At 46.9% G+C, this 17,794-nt stretch overlaps 1 protein-coding gene across 1 annotated transcript; it reads right to left on the bottom strand.

The window, feature by feature from the left end:
- Positions 1-564: 564 nt before the first annotated feature.
- Positions 565-9,679, bottom strand: LOC130879174 (cytochrome c oxidase subunit 7A-related protein, mitochondrial). Its single transcript, XM_057777381.1, has 3 exons — positions 9,546-9,679; positions 2,688-2,819; positions 565-1,442 (listed from the first exon to the last, which is right to left on the bottom strand). Exons 1-3 carry the CDS (start codon positions 9,615-9,617, stop codon positions 1,302-1,304), a joined length of 345 nt encoding a protein of 114 aa, XP_057633364.1. The 5' UTR covers positions 9,618-9,679; the 3' UTR covers positions 565-1,301.
- Positions 9,680-17,794: the final 8,115 nt, after the last annotated feature.

The following is a 17,794-nucleotide window of genomic DNA, read 5'->3' as shown; positions in this document are numbered from 1 at the left end:
AAGAGTTTGAACAAAGGTACCCTGTGTGGGTAGAAAACAATGCTCTTAGAATCATAGATTATTGAGTGGAAATCCTAGTGTCGGAGACAGGTTACCTCCCAATGAGCTGTTAGTCAATGAGACCTCCAAAACATTATTGCTATTGCTGTTTATGCCCAGTAGAACTGAATGGTAAGATCCTGTTGGTGAGGATAATAACCCTTTGTTTGTAGGATCTGGCAAAATTAAGCTGTGGCCGAGCTAGAAGCTTCCACTCCGCTGGCTAGCTTTAGAGGAGACTATGAAGGCTGCTGGAGGAGAATCAACAGCAAGTCCTTCCCCACCTGACTGGGGAAGTGGGGCCCTGAGTGCTATCTACACAAGATTGGGTACACTGGGTTTTCATCAAGGAAGTGAAGAGGGGCTTGTGAGGTGCTGCATCTCACCACCCCCACGCCCCATCCCCTCAAAAATTTATAAGCACTTAAGGTTGTTGAGGGAGAGGTGTTTAGTTTTTATTTCATTTCTTTCTTAAACAGGATCTTAACCTCAAGCTGGCGCACCCCTTTAATCCCAGCACTCGGGAGGCAGAGTGAATTTGGGGCCAGCCTGGTCTACACAGTGCGTTCCAGGTCAGTCAATGAAACAGAGTGAAACACAAATTACTATTCATGTATTTATTCCACAGTCAAATAAATCATGACTTAAAGCCATATCATTATTGAAGAATTTCTGGTCCAGCCATCTAAAGCGCAACACTGACAAGTGTTCTCTTTTCCATGATGGAGATATAACATTTCATTAAGGAGCTGGGTGCAGCAATAACCCTTTGAAACAAACTGCCCAACAAACAGGCAGACTGCAAACAATTTCTACTAACATTTCACAACAAGGTGGAAAAAGCCCCCAGAAGACTAACTCGAAGAGCTCATTTCACATGCCGGACCTCTCCAGCTGCTGTCTTCCTCCCTCAGTCACACCTAACCCAGAAAGGCTTCTGGAGTTCCTGCTGAGACACAGCCTCGAGTCCCAGACGCCCTGAGCACAGGCTGCCTGCCATTAATGAGGCAGTGAGCAACTTCCATCCAGAGCCTCCAGGGAAATCAGGAGCACAAATATGGCTCAGTGACAGTCTTAACTGTCCAATGAGTCTGACATCCGAGAGGCCATCTGCATTTCATAAACAACCAAAACGCTTATGCTCTTATCTTTTCCTTTGTTTGCAAAAATGTTAGTTGACCATCCAAGTGAGAAAAAAAAAATCAGAAAACTGAAAATTCAAAGGGTTTATGCCACAAAGTAAACAGTCCCGGCAGGCTAATTCATTTGTTTTTGGGCTGTGAAGCCATGTAGAGGGCGATCAGGCAGTAGATGGTCCCTCCGATAGTCAGCGCCATGGTGGTCCGGTAAAGCATTTGGTCAGGAAGGCCTCGTTTCAGGTGGATGGGCACACCGTCAGCCTTCTGGAAAGCAAGGATTAACAATGAGCTGGCCGATCAGACAAGATTTTACAACAGACTGAAGAGAAACTACTCCCTAAAGGCGACACAGTGGGACACTGTGATACACCAGAGTGTGACGAGACACAGGTCACTGCCTTCTTTAAAATGGGGCTCAAGACTTTAGTATGAAGCCATTCTCTACAATGGAGTCTGAGGCAACATTATACAGCAAAGTCCATGCTTCTATGGCCTTTATATTACTCTACCAAGCTTTTAAAAAGCAAGACAACCAGCAGCTGAACCAGCACAGGTACAAGGAATGTTCTGAGCATGCCTGCGTTTAGTTTGGCTTCTGATCATGGGGCACACAGTCAGAATATGGTCAGTTAGTGACGCTCCAGTCCATCTCTAACCAGCAGGCCTTCCTTCCATCAATTGGCTAAAATTCGCTTATAATCCAATCCTATAAGATATTTAATCCATGTTTTGTACAGACTCCAAGAGCCTTTTAGATGTTACTCATCAGATTTAAGACTTACACTGAGCAACATGAAAATGCTCTATGGCCAGGGTGGACTGAACCTGAACATACTTTTGTGGGGGGCAACCCTGCGGTGACAGCTGTAGTGGACTCTGCACTCCCCAGCACTCAGGTCACTAGGTGCTTGGTTATCTCTCAGCAGATTGATCACACTGGTGTCAATTCTGGCTTCTCTCTGTTGATGAGCTACCTAAGAGGGCTCCCAACTTCTACCAACAACACAGTGAGCTCTAGTACCAAACACAGAAGAAAACTGGCTACCAAAAGTCGCTGCTGGCAAGTTGGCTCAGCAGTCAGGAGCCCTTGCTGCTCTCAGGTCAGTTCCCACACCACCTGTAACTCCAGCTCCTGGGGATTCAACAGTCTCTTCTGTCCTCTGTACACACGTGAGACGCAGACACACACACACACACTTGTGTCTGACACATGAGTGGGCACCGGCTGACCCAGTGTCATTACACGCACTGCTGTGTTCTCACAGCGACTACGAGGAGCCATTCTACATGAGCGATCTGAAAATCTGTGCACGTTACACGGCAATGAGGTCATTACCATCCTCCCTCCATTATTGGCATCTACCTGTAAACAGGTTCTAGGAGTTAATGGATCAAACTAAAAGCAAGAGTTCTATTTGAGGAAAAGGGAGGCTGGCACGCAACACTAGCATGAACTCGGGTTTCAGAAGCTCCCCCCAGGCACGCATCTATGCCCTTCAGTTCGCTCACCTGGAAGAACTTCTGCAGCTCTGGAACTTTGTTCTTCCCTGCATAGTCATACGCCGTCACAGTGGAGGTCAGCTTAGTCGGTGTGGCGAATATGATAGGTGGTGCTTCCGCGGAAACCACTGGCTTTAACCCCTGCAGAAAAGCAAAGGACAACAGCAAGCCTTGAGTATGTCTCGGCAGCTGAGCTATTTCCGAAGGCAGGCTGCCTGGGATAGCAGACACAGCACTATCTATATAAGGGAAGGAAAAGGGTCTCTATCACTTGCATTATGAGGCCTTTGGGCAGTTCTCAACCCTCTGACAAAACACCCTTATTCTGCTTTCCCACAGCAAACTGTCAAGAACTCTACTAGGAAGAACAAGCAAGGCCTAAGGTGAGCTTCAAGAAGCACTGTGTCCATAAAGCGCTTGTTCTTGTATGAAGGGCTGAGCTCAAGCCCCAGCGCTGTGTATAAGGTGGGGTGTGCTCCTGAGAACTAGGCTGACCTTGGCTTAACACACACACACACACACAGACACTCAGACACACACAGACACACACACAGACACACACACACAGAATTGTGGTGCAAAAGGCTACACCTTATATGATTTCATTAATAGCAGTGCAGAATAGAACTCTAGCAATAGTTACTGGCTGCTTACAGCAGCATGTGATAGGGTGCTAGCTGAGGAGGACAGCTCTCTTTTTAAAGTCATACAATTCCTCTAAAATTGGGCGATGGTGGCGCACGCCTTTAATCCCAGCACTTGGGAGGCAGAGGCAGGCGGATCTCTGTGAGTTCGAGACCAGCCTGGTCTACAGAGCTAGTTCCAGGACAGGCTCCAAAGCCACAGAGAAACCCTGTCTCGGAAAACAAAAAAAAAAAAAAAAAAAAAAAAAATACAATTCCTCTAAAATTAACTACAGGGGCTGGAAAGAAGGCTCAACCATTAAAAGCATGTGCTGCTCTTGCAGAGGACACGAGTTCAGTTCCTAGCACCCAATGCAGGGTGGCTCACAACTACGAGGGGACCCGACTTCTCTCGATTCTACATGCACCCAAACACAGGTGCATATACCCACGCAGAGACATGCACAGCCAAAATCAATACCAAAAACAAAATCTCTCTTTTTCTTTTCTTTTTCTAGACAGGGTGGTCTGGAATCTGCTGTATAATCCAAGCTGACCTCAAACTTACAGAGACTCACCTGCCTCTTCCACTCAAGGGGTGGGACGAAGGCACCCGCGCCACCATTCCTGAGTGCAGGATAAAAGGCTGCCTTGTCGGTTTGGTTTTTCACAGGGTTTTCTCTTTGTAGGCTTGGCTGTCCTGGAACTCTCCATAAAAGACCAGGCTGACCCCTGCCTCCCTGGGATTAAAGGCGTGTGCCAGCACCTCTAAGAGAAAGTGCCTTCTTAACACGTGCAGCTCCAGCACCCCAAACAAACAAACCCCAAACCCAGGGAACACTGTAATGTTTATCTGAAGGTACAATGCTGCAAAGCAACACACACAGACGGTTCTCCAAACAATATGGATACTAAGGTTTAAGATTAAGAATTACAAGCCAGTAAAATCATCCCCTTAAATTCTACCTAGGAAAAATAGAATTCTATGTTTGGAAGAAGTTTCAAGTCTGACCTTTGCAGTCATTGAAGTTCTTACTTCTCAGGGAAATTTATCTGTAACTGACAAGATCTAAAGATCAGATATCTAAAAACAATAAGGAGGGAGGAGGGAAGATAAGAATGAATTATGAAAATATATTTAATGAAACATTAATGTTGCCCCCACCAACCAGGCATTAATTCTAAACCTAAACCTACCAAACAAAGGCACTGAAGTGCAGCTGCTCTGCTGCAGGGACGGCCTGTCCAGGGCAGCGCGTTCACTCATTCAACAGGCACGACCCTCACTCGTTCTGCACCACACGCACAAGAATATCAGTATCAGTCACCGTGACAGTTCTAAGCGATTTCATATATTCACTGTAAAAATTCAGAGCACAGGCTGTTAAGGTTACTATCAATTCTTAGGAGCTGTGCATTCTTCCCAGTGGAGCTCAGCTGTTTTTACTACACTGTCTATTGCTGATGCAGTTTGTTGGCCCTCGGGTAAACAGAATGGATATGATGGTGCCTCATCTCGCTGTCATTGCGATAAATCACCAAGCAGTGTTAAAGCAACCAACAGTCCGTGTTTCCAGACATACAGTTAAGCAGCACTGGGCTTCCGGAAAGCCGGCCAGACCAGGAAGTGGCTTACGTGCACGTATGCCTGTAGTGCGCCTATGCCTGTAGTGTGCCTGCCACCAGAAAGGGGCAAGGAATCCCCTGAAGGACAGCCAGTGCTCTCAGCTGCTCCAGATCTTGGAAGTATTGTCTTTAGTCACTCTGGAGACTCAAGCTCCCCCAGAACCAAACCCCAAGTTCTAAAAGCTTCAGGTTCTGCACGGCGCACCCTTCTCTTCGGTCCCCTATTTCAGTCCCTTCCTGCTCCCTAAACCCACCCAATCCCCACGCCCCTATAAGCCTCTCGGACTCTAAGCATATTTCTTTGCCTGGAATGGTTTTCAGATTTCTACATGGCTTGGCTTGTACGTTCATCACCCCTGGAAACTTTTCCAAAACACTTTTTTGGCTGTTTAAGCCAGGTTTATGTATCATGAGCTGGCCCTTAACTCACCTGTAGCCCAGGCTAGCCTTAACTCTTGATTCTACCACCTCTGCCTCCCAAGTGAAAGGATTATAGCACCGCACCCGGCTTTAACAGGTACCCTCCCAACCCGGCAAACAAGCTAGCCCACTAGCCTCACTCACGCCTCGCTCTCCACAGCACTTCAACACCCAACACGCTACATCCCTCTTTATTTGCTGACTTCCCTCTTGTGCAACACAAGTCCCACAAGAGGGTTCTAGCATGTTTCGGTCACTGATCTCATTCCCAAGACTAACAGACAGCATCTCCCATACACATTTGCTGAACACATAACTGCACTAACGAGGGCTAGTTTCAACACAAAGTAGACTCCTAACTGAAGCCTACGAACCGGCAATCGATGGCAGAGCCTCCACTCCTGCAGTACGGGGGAAACACCTGGAAGATTCTCTAACCTAAGCGAAACCAGGCTTTACTGTTTAATACTGACAGTACATAACCCTACCTCTAAACAGTTTACACACTTAAATTCTTCCTGTTTTAATTGCTAAAATCCAAGGAAGGAATGTGTCCTGGAGAATGAAGACAGGGCCACAGAATGCTAAACAAGGGCTTGATCTTGCCTCCTCCAGCCTCTAACTGCTCCAAATTGTGTTTTGTTTAACATAGGGTCTCGTGAAGCTCAGGCTGGCCTAGAACCTACTCTGTAGCTAAGGATGATCTTGAACTCCTGCCCCTCTGCTTCTTCCTCCCATGCTGGGATTACTACACTGTGCCAGGTCACGGGGTTCAATTTTTCAAGAAAGGAAACAGGTTTTTTTTAATCTTTTTTTTTTTTTTTTTTTTTTTGGTTTTTCGAGACAGGGTTTCTCTGTGGTTTTTTTTGGAGCCTGTCCTGGAACTAGCTCTTGTAGACCAGGCTGGTCTCGAACTCACAGAGATCCGCCTGCCTCTGCCTCCCGAGTGCTGGGATTAAAGGCGTGCGCCACAGGTTTATTAAGTACAGTGAGAGCAGTAGCAGGTTTGGCAGTGCTGCTGTACAGCCTGTCCAGCTCACATTAGGAAAAAAAAAGATTTATTTTTAAATTACGCAGATTGTATGTGTGAATGGAGGCAGAGGTGGCACATCTGTGTACGTGTGAATGCAGGTGTGAGAAAACCAGAAGACAGCATCACATCCCTTGAAGCTGGAGTCTCAAGTAGTGAGATGTGATGCTGTCTTCTGGTCTTCTCACACCTGCATTCACACATATTTAAGCACAGAACAACTTTGGAAAAAAGTTTCCACGTGACTATTATCACAACAAAGCTTAAGGTATGACTGCATGTCTTTTGCAAAGTACCTAAGACCTCTTCCATAAGAATGGGTTCCACTGACTGAGAAATAATGCCCACAAGTCTGGGATAAGCCTAATAGTCTGGGGGATTCAGGTGAAGCCTGGCCCTGCAGATAACAAAGGATCGCCAGGTTATTAACTACATCCATTCCCAGCAGAAACAGGTATAAACCCTTTTACTGAAGAGAAACACCTGCCAGTTTTACACTCCTGGTTTCCCTAGTGCTATCTGTGGTCGTGTGCTCCACATCACTCTGAATCTACAATTCATATACTGCTTACCCAAAACTGCATCTTTCAACGTGGCCTAAGAAAACTTCAAATGAGCTGGAGATGTAGCTCAGTGGCAAAGCACTTGAATGGCCTTGGGTTCAATACCCAGAATTATAAAAATAAAAGCTCTAAATAACTTAGAAATTCTAATACTAGAGTGAAATCTAATTCAAGGGATACCAAAAACTCTGAAAGTCCTGTCTATATCAAGAACACCTTTAGGTAATCCCTGCTCTGGGTGTCAATTTATTTCAATGCCACTTAGAGAATTTTTACTCTCTCCTTTGAAGCAATAGGGTATATGCTATAGCTAGCTCCATTAACGGCACATCTACAGGGCTAGAGAGATGGCGCAGCAGTTAAGAGCACTGCTGCTCTTGGAGCGGACCCAGGTTCAATTTCCAGCACCCACACAGTGGTTCACAATTGTCTCTAAGTCTGGTTCCAGGGCATTTGGTTTTTGCAGGCCCCAGGCAATCACAAGGAACACAGACTTAACTTACATGTAGACAAAAACACCCTTACATATAAAAAATAAAATACTTTAACAAGCATATCTACAACCACTACAAGAGAGTGACATATCTATAAGATGAAACACTCATATATGTAGCATGAGGTTTAACAGTTTAGCATCAGTGGGAACTTTGGCAGGCTGGAGTCAAAGGCACCACAAGGCCACAGAGCTCCTGTGGGAGGTCAGAAGGGAAGAGTGGGGCGAGAAGGGCTCGCCTTTTGTAGGGGATGTAGTGTGTGCACAGAGAGAGCTCCACTAGTGGTTCCATCAGTCACGGTGCTGCTGCTGCTGGGCCCTGCTAAGACCTGAGAGCAGACCAGTGTAAATGCCTGAATGCTAACAGAAGGAACCTCAAAAGTACACTTACACAGGAGGGTACATGTTGTGGGGTTTACAAAGGGTTCAAAACTATTTATAGCGATAAACGCCAAAATGGGAAGGCAGACAGGGATTTTTAATAGGGAGAGAATATGTGAAACCTTCCTAAGGGCGATATGATTAATGATCTGCACACTAATCAAGGAATGGGTTACATAACATACACAAGCCAAAGCCTCCCTAACCATAACACATGATCTGTGCTCTGAAAGCACTCTATAGAAGATACAAGGAAAACAGCACTTCGCTACATCTTTTGTACAAGAAATAGATCAGGGGGGCTGGAGAGATGGCTCAGAGGTTAAGAGCACTGACTGCTCTTCCAGAGGTCCTGAGTTCAATTCCCAGCAACCATATGGTGGCTCACAGCCATCTATAATGAGATATGGTGCCCTCTTCTGGCATGCAAGCATACATAGAAGGAATGTTGTATACATAATAAATAAATAAATTAAAAAAAAAAAAAAGAAATAGATCAGCACACTGGCAACTCTTCCCTTACAACTCATTACACTGGGTTTCTGTGGCACCACACTAGCTCCCCCTCTGACCCTGGCTGGACTGTTCCTCATTTCCTGTCACTTTTCATAACGGAAAGACAGTCTCTTTCTTCCTTATGTACTTCCTAAATGATCTCTCCTTCAACAAAGAGCCTACTACCCACCAACCAAGGGCTGAAACAGACATATTCATAAACTCAGACATGACATAGCATCAGAAGCTGAAGACTCTTCTTCCTCGTCCTCCCCTAAAAGCAAATTCTGCCCTTCTTGGCCTCCTTTATCCTGAAAGTTCATCTAATCTTGTATTGAAGCCATGCTTTAACTCTCTCCCCCTAACCAATGCAGTGTGCTCCACAGGGCAATAATAACTGAGTATCTTTTTTACAGCCTAGACGGGATTACTATTCTAATCAAGGTTTTCCAGCTTCGTGTTCCACCGAGCTTTCTCGCGCTACTCTGAGCAATGATTCAGTGTCAGCTTCTGGAGAATATATAGCATGTATCCAGCACCATCTGCCAAAAAAGCTGCTCTCTTGACACATACCGCATTTAACCCAAATCAATGCTGCCCGGAATCAAAAAGGGCTCACCACAAAAAGTTACCAGTCAAGTCACAAAACTAAGGCTGCTAAATTCAGTACTAACCCAATGTGAATGGAGCTCCAAAATACCACATTTTCACAACACCGAGGCTGGAGACGGAAGCACCATTGGTAGGCTCTAAGGAGGACCTGAATGTCAGTTCGCCCAATGGTCAAAGTCTGTTACTTTGTAATTAATGAAAGTGTAAGCCTCGTTGCGTGTCACTTCCCACGCTTTCCCTTGTACTGAAGAAATCCGCCTTATAAACAAGAGTCTCAATCCCGCCCTTCCATTTGGTAACAAGGGAGAGCTGAAAACAAATTCAAGTCACATTCTGTGCACCACAGACTTCCACGGAAAATCCACCTTAAACAGGCAGCCACCCCAGGGGTCACCTTGACTCCCTCAGGGCATCAGACCGAACTTCTGTGCCGTGCAAACCTTGACTAGATATGCCTTAGAGACAACAAAGATATGCCGTAGAGACAGACAGTGTGGCTAAGTACCAGGAGACACCAGGAGAACGAACCGATCGGCCGGCAGAAGCCTCTTCCGGCTCGGATTCCGGGACTGTCTGCCTCGGGCCGCCGTTCTCCCGCCAGAGGCGGCGCGGCACAACTCGTACCTGCGGACTATAGGCTTCCGAAGCCCAAGCTCCAGCCAACTTCTGCGTGAAACCGCTAAACTTGTAGTACATGTTGCCTGAGCCCGGCTTCACACAACCGCTGCCTGTGCGACCGCCCTAGAGAAGGACCCCACTTCCCTTTTGGCCCGCCCAAAGCTCGGAGCAGGGACCCTGAGCCAGGATGCGGACTGTCCAGAGAGCGCCTGACTGAAAACATGTTCTCTTAAACCTTGTCAAGGAAACAAACTACGTTCTCAAGACAGTGAAACAAAAACGACCTCTAAAAGAACACGGAAAGAGGCCGTGTTGAGGCTTTCAGAAAACTCAGGCGTCTCTTTTTGCTAATTTAAAGAAGGGCAGTTCCAAGACGCCTTGATACATGCGCAAGCGTCCTGTGGACCAAGTCGGCAGCCGAACGCACCACAGTAAGACAGGGCGGGTTCTAGGCAGGGCCTGGAACTGGGGCGGGGTCTGCTCTGGGGAGGAGCCTGGCACTGGGGAGGGGCTTGACATTGGGACGGGACGTGACACTGGGGCGTGGTCTGCGCTAGGGAGGGGCCTGGCACTGGGGCGGGGGGTCTGTGCTGGAGAGGGGCTAGGCACGGGGGCGGGGTCTGGCACTGGGGAGGGGTCTGGCACTGGGGCGGGGTCTGCACTGGGGTGGGGCCTGGCACTGGGGCGGGGTCTGGCACTGGGACGGGGTCTGGCACTGGGGAGGGGCCTGACACTGAGGAGAGGTCCTGACACTGGGGCAGGATCTGGCACTGGGGCAGGGCCTGGCACGGGGGCGGGGTCTGCACTGGGGAGGGGCCTGACACTAGGGACGGGGTCTGGCACTGGGGAGGGGCCTGACACTGAGGAGAGGTCCTGACACTGGGGCGGGGTCTGGCACTGGGGAAGGGCCTGGCACTGGGGCGGGGTCTGCACTGGGGAGGGGCCTGACACTAGGGACGGGGTCTGGCACTGGGGAGGGGCCTGACACTGAGGAGAGGTCCTGACACTGGGGCGGGGTCTGGCACTGGGGAAGGGCCTGGCACTGGGGCGGGGTCTGCACTGGGGAGGGGCCTGACACTAGGGGAGGGGCCTGACACTAGGGCGGGGTCTGCGCTGGGGAGGGGCCTGACACTGGGGCGGGGTCTGGCACTGGGGAAGGGCCTGGCACTGGGGCGGGGTCTGCACTGGGGAGGGGCCTGACACTAGGGACGGGGTCTGGCACTGGGGAGGGGCCTGACACTGAGGAGAGGTCCTGACACTGGGGCGGGGTCTGGCACTGGGGAAGGGCCTGGCACTGGGGCGGGGTCTGCACTGGGGAGGGGCCTGACACTAGGGGCGGGGTCTGGCACTGGGGCGGGGTCTGCGCTGGGGAGGGGCCTGACACTGGGGCGGGGTCTGGCACTGGGGAAGGGCCTGGCACTGGGGCGGGGTCTGCACTGGGGAGGGGCCTGACATTAGGGGCGGGGTCTGGCACTGGGGAGGAGCCTGGTACTGGGGCGGGCCTGCACTGAGGAGAGGCCTGACACTGGGGCGGGGTCTGGCGCTGGGGCGTGGTCTGGATCCTGGGTCCAGGTCCCGCTCCGGTTGAGAGTTATTTAGTATCTGTTGAGGGTTGTTAGCAATTTCAGTTAATATAAGAACTACCACTTGGAGCCGGCAGCGAGTGCAACAACACCTGTAAGCGAAATCCTGTCTGAGTGCCAAGAAAGTGACAGGAGAAGGAGAAGGAGGGGAGGGGGAGGGGGAGGGGAGGGGGGAGGGGAGGAGAGGGGAGGGGAGGGGAGGGGAGGGGAGGGGAGGGGAGGGGAGGGGAGGGGGGAGGAGGGGAGGGGAGGGGAGGGGAGGGGAGAGGAGAGGAGAGAAGAGAAGAGAAGAGAAGAGAAGAGAAGAGAAGAGAAGAGAAGAGAAGAGAAGAGAAGAGAAGAGAAGAGAGGAACTTACTGGATTTGTGCAGAGGGCATACACTTAACCTAAACTTAAGGCACCTATGTGTACATTTTGAACCTTCTGAATGAGAATTTACTGTCATCTGCGTTTATGGGGATTGGATGCTCATCTCTTTCCTGCCTCTCTGTTCTTTGGGATGAACAACTTCAGTGGTCTGGAAACACTTGTGAAATCTGTACCGTCTGTTGGAAAGATGTGCAGTTACAGCTTTCCGGTTATCGTAGTACTCAGTGCAATGCGGAGTGGTTTTAGCTTCCACTGTGTGTCGAAAACTTTATAAAAGGAGTGTACTGATTTCTTACTCCCCAGGGATGGAGCAAGCTTTTAGTTTTATCGTCTAAGCAGAACTTCTGGCACACTCATTACAGGTTTATGCATACTACATTTTAAATGTAAGTTCCTAATGGGTAGATTGTGCTAAGCTCGACACAGAATTTTCCACAAATGTGTTGAATCTCCACAACAACCCTATGAAGTAAATACTGTGGCCAACTCTATTTTTACAGCACAGTAAACAATAAGGCCCGATAAAAGGAAGCAACTTGCTGGGGTCAGCAATTAGTGGCAGAGATAGTAATCGGGCTCAAGATTCTGCACTTTAAAGCACTGTATTACAGATAAAATAGATATAAATCCATCCCACAAAGACAAGGATCGAGGCTGAGCACTCTGGAGCCAGGATATACACTAGCAAGGTATACACTGGGTATAATACTGTTTTTGTATTCAGCAGCTCCAATACCATGGACAGCAAAGACTGCAGCTTCTAATGGTAAGCCAATCAAGTCGCTGCCTTTTCAAAGCCATGGTATAATGTTAAAAGAAAAATTGCACGTTCAGTTTGAGTTCCAGTGTCTCCATGGCTGCATGATTTGAGCCTCGTCAGGACCCTTTTTGGAACTTCTTTTGTCTCCTCAGTGACGGAGTAGCCATCATTACTCTGTTTTCCTCATCTGTGGTCTGATACTCAACCATTCAGGAGATTATAAAGCTTATAATCTCCTGTTTGTGACCTAGCCTGTTGTTCCTTTCACTTTTCCACAGTACTAGCCTATAAATAAGAAATTTAATTATCATAGTTCCTTAATTAACATGGTCACATCTTGATTAGTCTAATGCAGTGGTTCTCAGCCTTTCTAATGCTGTGATTCTTTAATACGGTTCCTCATGGTGTGGTGACCTTCAAACATAAAATTATTTTGTTTCTGCTTCATAACTGTAATTTTGCTACTGTTGTGAATCATAATGCAAATACTGAATATTCAACATACAAGAATATACAAAATATCTGATATGGGACCTGAGGGGTCGCGACCCACAGGTTGAGAACCACCTCTTTAATTTCTTTTCTATTAAATATATGCTGGAATTCTTTATCCTAAGGAAAAATAATAAGCTTGTTAGCAATACTGGGTGGAAGAAAAGGTTTTCTCCCTAGGTTTATATAAAATAGAAAAAGGAAACTGAATGACTCAGGACAGTCCTTACCCCCTCCTATCTTCTGGACGTGTTTTGGAAGAAGTAGGAGAGAATGTTCTCCAACTTCTAGCAGCATTAAGGTGTAGCAGCTTCTTGAAATATAAGGTGCCTGTCAACACTGGTTATTTTCTTGAAGTCCTTGCCTTCTGATTTTAGATCTTGCAAGACATAATTTAAGAATCCTGAAAATGTTACAACAGCCAGGCTGTTCAGTGGGAGATAAAATGTCAGTAGCAGAGTGTGGGCTGATGTCACATGGAGTGGCTGATCATGGAAAGATTCTTTCCCCTCATTTCCCAAATAAAATGCAGCATGCCCCGACAGCACTGAAGCGCTGTCCTCATTTGTGACTGCACACCCAAAGCGGACATCTTCATTTCTCAGAATATGCCTTCAGGTTGTCCCAGACCTTATTCTGAGGGGCAGTGCTCAGGAGTCAGAGGGTAAAGATGCTCATGGACTGCTGAGTGACTGGAGAGAGGTGCACCTGCTGGTGGGAAGGAAGGCTGGTGAAGGAGAAAGGGCACTGCCTCTCCATTTGTGCGGGCTGCGTGCTAATGGCCTCTGGCAGGCTGTTCTGTGAAAGCATTTAGACCGTGGATAGGTAGCCAATACACATTTCAACCTGAGTTATGCTCGACAGAGATAGGAATGGCCTCATGAAATAATTCTTAATTTTTAATTCTCCAACTTTCCTAGAATTAGATTTTATTTATTTTGATTGACACTTGGTAAGTAAGGCAGAGCTGAAACACGTAAGTCTCATAACAGGTGAGGTGATCGTGACCCCTCTTTGGATTCCTTCCACATTTGTTTCCAAAGGATTCTTATACTACCTGCTTTGGTGTCACCTGTGAGAAATAGAAATACAAGGTTGATTTTCTTTTTTGGTAAGCATTTGTCTGAGGGATATTTAGCATGAAGAAGTAATGTTCAGGGTAGAATCCCAAAGCCCCACCTTTCCTTGCTTTATTGCTTATTTTGTTGCCAAACATGTGGACTGAATGGCCCTTCCTATCCTGGGAAAGGACATGTGTGCAGGTGGTTGTAGCCACTCTGAGTTTGTCCCCCTGATGGGAAAACGGGGTAGGCCAGGTGTGGTGTCACAGTGACGTGGCACTTTTCTAAGTGTGACTTATGTCTACCGTCCCTGGCAGTGAGGAAGTAAGCAGGAATGGGAAGGATGGGAAGGATAGTTTTCCAGCATCTGATATTTAAAATGGCTGTTGATCATCCTCAAGAAAACCATCTCTGGCAAAGCATTGGAAAACCAAACTGAGAGCTAAACTCACCTTATGATACTCATGGGGACATACTGTGAAATTATTTGGTAATGTTCATGTGGAAAGAAAGCTCATCTGTCATCTCTTATTTCCGTTTTTTTTTTTTTTTTTTTGTCAAATAAACCCCTTAACTTGTGTGGGGATGTTTGTCTTCAAAACCTAAAATCTAGGATCATACTGATATTTAAAAACAGCCCTTTGTGGAAGCCTGGCATATTTGTAGCAGGGAATAGCGGGTCGGAATGGCACATTTCTAGCCCAGAGGGCAGGGAAACGGCAGCTGGGACTGCAGTTGCTAGCACAGCTTTATTGCAGTTTGGGATGAACATATTGGCAACAACTCCTTACTCTGACCTTCTCATTGTTGAATGTCAATATGGCGCACGAAGCTGCCTCCAGTTTGCCTGCCTGCTTGCCTTCCTTACAAGCAAGTCAAAAGCACATCCAGGGAGATTATGGATTTAACTCAAGTTTGACACATCACATTTCACTTCACTGGTAAAGAAAGGCTGAGGTATGACTCATAATTTATTTTAAATCATTTTAAATACACTTAATTATGCACAGAAGAAAAAGTTGAGTTCTCGAACAAGATTCATGCTACTTTACATTAAATCATCTGTAAAAATACAGCATGTATAATGTTCTGTCCCTAGAAAGGAAGGGAAATAGTGGCCAGACCTAGTGTGGAGGTGACAGAGGAGTGCTCCTAATCCCTGGGCATCCTTGCTCTCTGTGTCACACATGTCTTCAGGATCGAACATTTCACAATGTGTCTATATCACCTTCATAAATCCATATATACACATACAATAACAGAAACTCCCTAAGAGGTGTCCTACTGTGGTGACACACACGTTAGTGGCAGCATCCGGAAACAAGGCACTTCTGTCACTGTGAATTTCGGGCTGACCAGATCTACAAATGAATTCCAGGTCAGCCAGAGCTAAACAGTGAGATTCTGTGAAAAAGCAAAATAAAACAGGACAAAAAGGTTCCAAAAAGGCATATAAATCAGAATTTAGAAGATGTTTCTGTTGGATTTATACCCCAAACTAATAGTTTATTTATGATATTCTTTGATCACCCTGAATGGATGTGAGAAACTGTTGAGTGACAGTTTCCAAGTGTTCAAGCCACACGGAAAGTGGCTCAAGGGTCATTCTGCCCTGCAAAGCTAACACAATATAGTGCTGCCTGTATAAACTGTTGGAATTAATGAATGAGTGAGTGAGTGAATAAGTGAATGAATGAGTGAGTGAGTGAATGACTGAGTGAGTGAGTGAATGAGTGAGTGAATGAGTGAGTGAATGAGTGAGTGAGTGAATGAGTGAGTGAGTGAATGAGTGAGTGAGTGAGTGAATTAGTGAGTGAGTGAATGAGTAAGTGAATGAATGAGTGAGTGAGTGAATGACTGAGTGAGTGAATGAGTGAGTGAATGAGTGAGTGAATGAGTGCGTGAGTAAATGAGTGAGTGAGTGAATGAGTGAGTGAATGAATGAGTGAGTGAGTGAATGAGTGAGTGAATGAGTGAGTGAGTGAATGAGTGAGTGAGTGAATGAATGAGTGAGTGAGTGAATGAGTGAATGGGTGAGTGAATGAATGAGTGAATGAATGGGTGAGTGAATGAGTGAATGAGTGACTGAGTGAGTGAATGACTGAGTGAGTGAATGAGTGAGTGAGTGAATGAGTGAGTGAGTGAATGAGTGAGTGAATGGGTGAGTGAATGAATGAGTGAATGAATGGGTGAGTGAATGAGTGACTGAGTGAGTGAATGAGTGAGTGAGTGAATGAGTGAGTGAATGAGTGAGTGCACTAACAAACAAGAATGAAGAAATGAACCAACACTAGCTCCACACGTCATAGTTAATAAACACCCTGAGCGGTTACTTCCATGAGTGCCCGCAGCCTATGTGGTGAGTGGGAGGTTCACTGAGAGACCGTGTCTCAAAAGATGCTTAAGGAATGACATCCTAGTGTTATCGTCTAGGTACCCTTATGTGCATGTGCAGATGGGCAAGTTCAAATTCACACACTACATCACAGAGAGAGAGAGAGAGAGAGAAAGAAAGAGAGAGAGAGAACGAGCGAGCAGGGGGTCAGGCCTAGGCCTATATGGAAAGTAATGTTACCAAAAATCCAGGAAAATTAACAAAAATAAATTAATCATTCTGTAAACCATTAGAATTTTCCATCTATTGTGGGATTCGGGGTTGGTTTTTTTATTTACATATTTATGAATTTGTATGCTGTTGGTGGGCACTTGCAGGAGTCAGTTTTGTGGGTTCTGGGGATTGTCCTCGGGCTGCCAGGCTTGGCATCGGTTCCTTCAGCCACTGAGCCATCTTGTTGGCCCTGGAACTGGTGTTGGTATAAAGTTAGTGGAGCCATAGGACTTGGTAAAGTTCAAGTTCACACACCTGGCATGCATGAAGTTCCGGGAGCAGGATGACACATAACCGCCCCCTCAGAACTCAGGAGGGGAGCAGGAGCAGAAAGAAGTTCAAGGTTCTATCAAGTACGACCTTGCTGCATAGCAAGCCGAAGGCCAGCTTTAGATACACAGGCTGCCTCAAAAGTACGTGAGAGGGAGAGGTTATGATGAAAAATTCTAACCTGAAAATATGTTTCTGCTGCCTCCTTTGCTCTTTCTCCCCACTTCTCATCCTTCCCCAGGAAGGGGAAGTTAAGGCCGTGAGCTAGCCAAAGCAGAGCTGCCAGGTGGATCCCGGATGAAGGAGCCACCACAGATACACAATCTGAGCTGCTTGGAGTACAAGAGTCTGGTGTCTCATGAAAAAACAGCCAGCTTCTGCCATTAGCATCAATTTAAAATGTGTCGCCACCTCAAATTGGAAATCTTCCTACCCCAGCCTCAGTGCTTAGGCTACCAAGCCCAGCTCAGATAATTTTTATCTTATTTATTTCCTGGCTGTCCTGGAACTCCCTCTATAGACCTGGCTGGCCTTGAACTCAAAGATCCTCCGCCTCTGCCTCCCAAATACTGGGATTAAAGGCGTGCACCACCATGCCTGGGTGAGAATTTTTACTTTTAAAGTTTTTAACATGTATTTGTTTGAGGAGGTGCCAAAGGGCATGTGTCAGAGGGCAAAGTGTGGGAGTCAGCTCTCTCCTTCTTTCGTGTTGGTCCAGGGGTTCCAATCCAGGTCGTCAGGTTTGGTGGCCAGAGCCTTTACCCACTGAATCATCTCACCTGGTTATCTCAGATGCCAAACATCCTTTGCTTGCCTCCCTTCAAGATCGGAGTGGAAAACTGGCATTTGTGTTGTTATCGTGTAGGCTTTGGGGTATTAGAGATTGAACCTGTGTTCTCCAGTGAGCTGGCTTTCCAGTCACAGTAATTTCCTTTTGATTTTCTACTACATAGAAACCCAAAGTGACAATCCTAACATAACCACTTAAAGAAGGTGGCCGGGTGGTCGGCTGTGTCTGCTCACTTGGATTTGAGTGGCAGCTCAGTGGTACCTTGAGCAGCTCTTCCTCCCAGGCGACTCACAGGATTAGCTGAGTATTCGTAGGTACAGA

This window comes from Chionomys nivalis, chromosome 1 (genome assembly GCF_950005125.1).
Source record: "Chionomys nivalis chromosome 1, mChiNiv1.1, whole genome shotgun sequence".
Taxonomy (NCBI): domain Eukaryota; kingdom Metazoa; phylum Chordata; class Mammalia; order Rodentia; family Cricetidae; genus Chionomys; species Chionomys nivalis.
This window is presented reverse-complemented; position numbering and strand designations above follow the sequence as displayed.

Coding starts and splice junctions, on each gene's coding strand:
- LOC130879174 (XM_057777381.1), bottom strand. CDS start 9,617: ATGTACTACAAGTTTAGCGGTTTCACGCAGAAGTTGGCTGGAGCTTGG. Junction 2,820..9,545: donor CGGAAGCCTATAGTCCGCAG/GTACGAGTTGTG, acceptor GCTTTTCTGCAG/GGGTTAAAGCCAGTGGTTTC. Junction 1,443..2,687: donor AGCTGCAGAAGTTCTTCCAG/GTGAGCGAACTG, acceptor CTTGCTTTCCAG/AAGGCTGACGGTGTGCCCAT.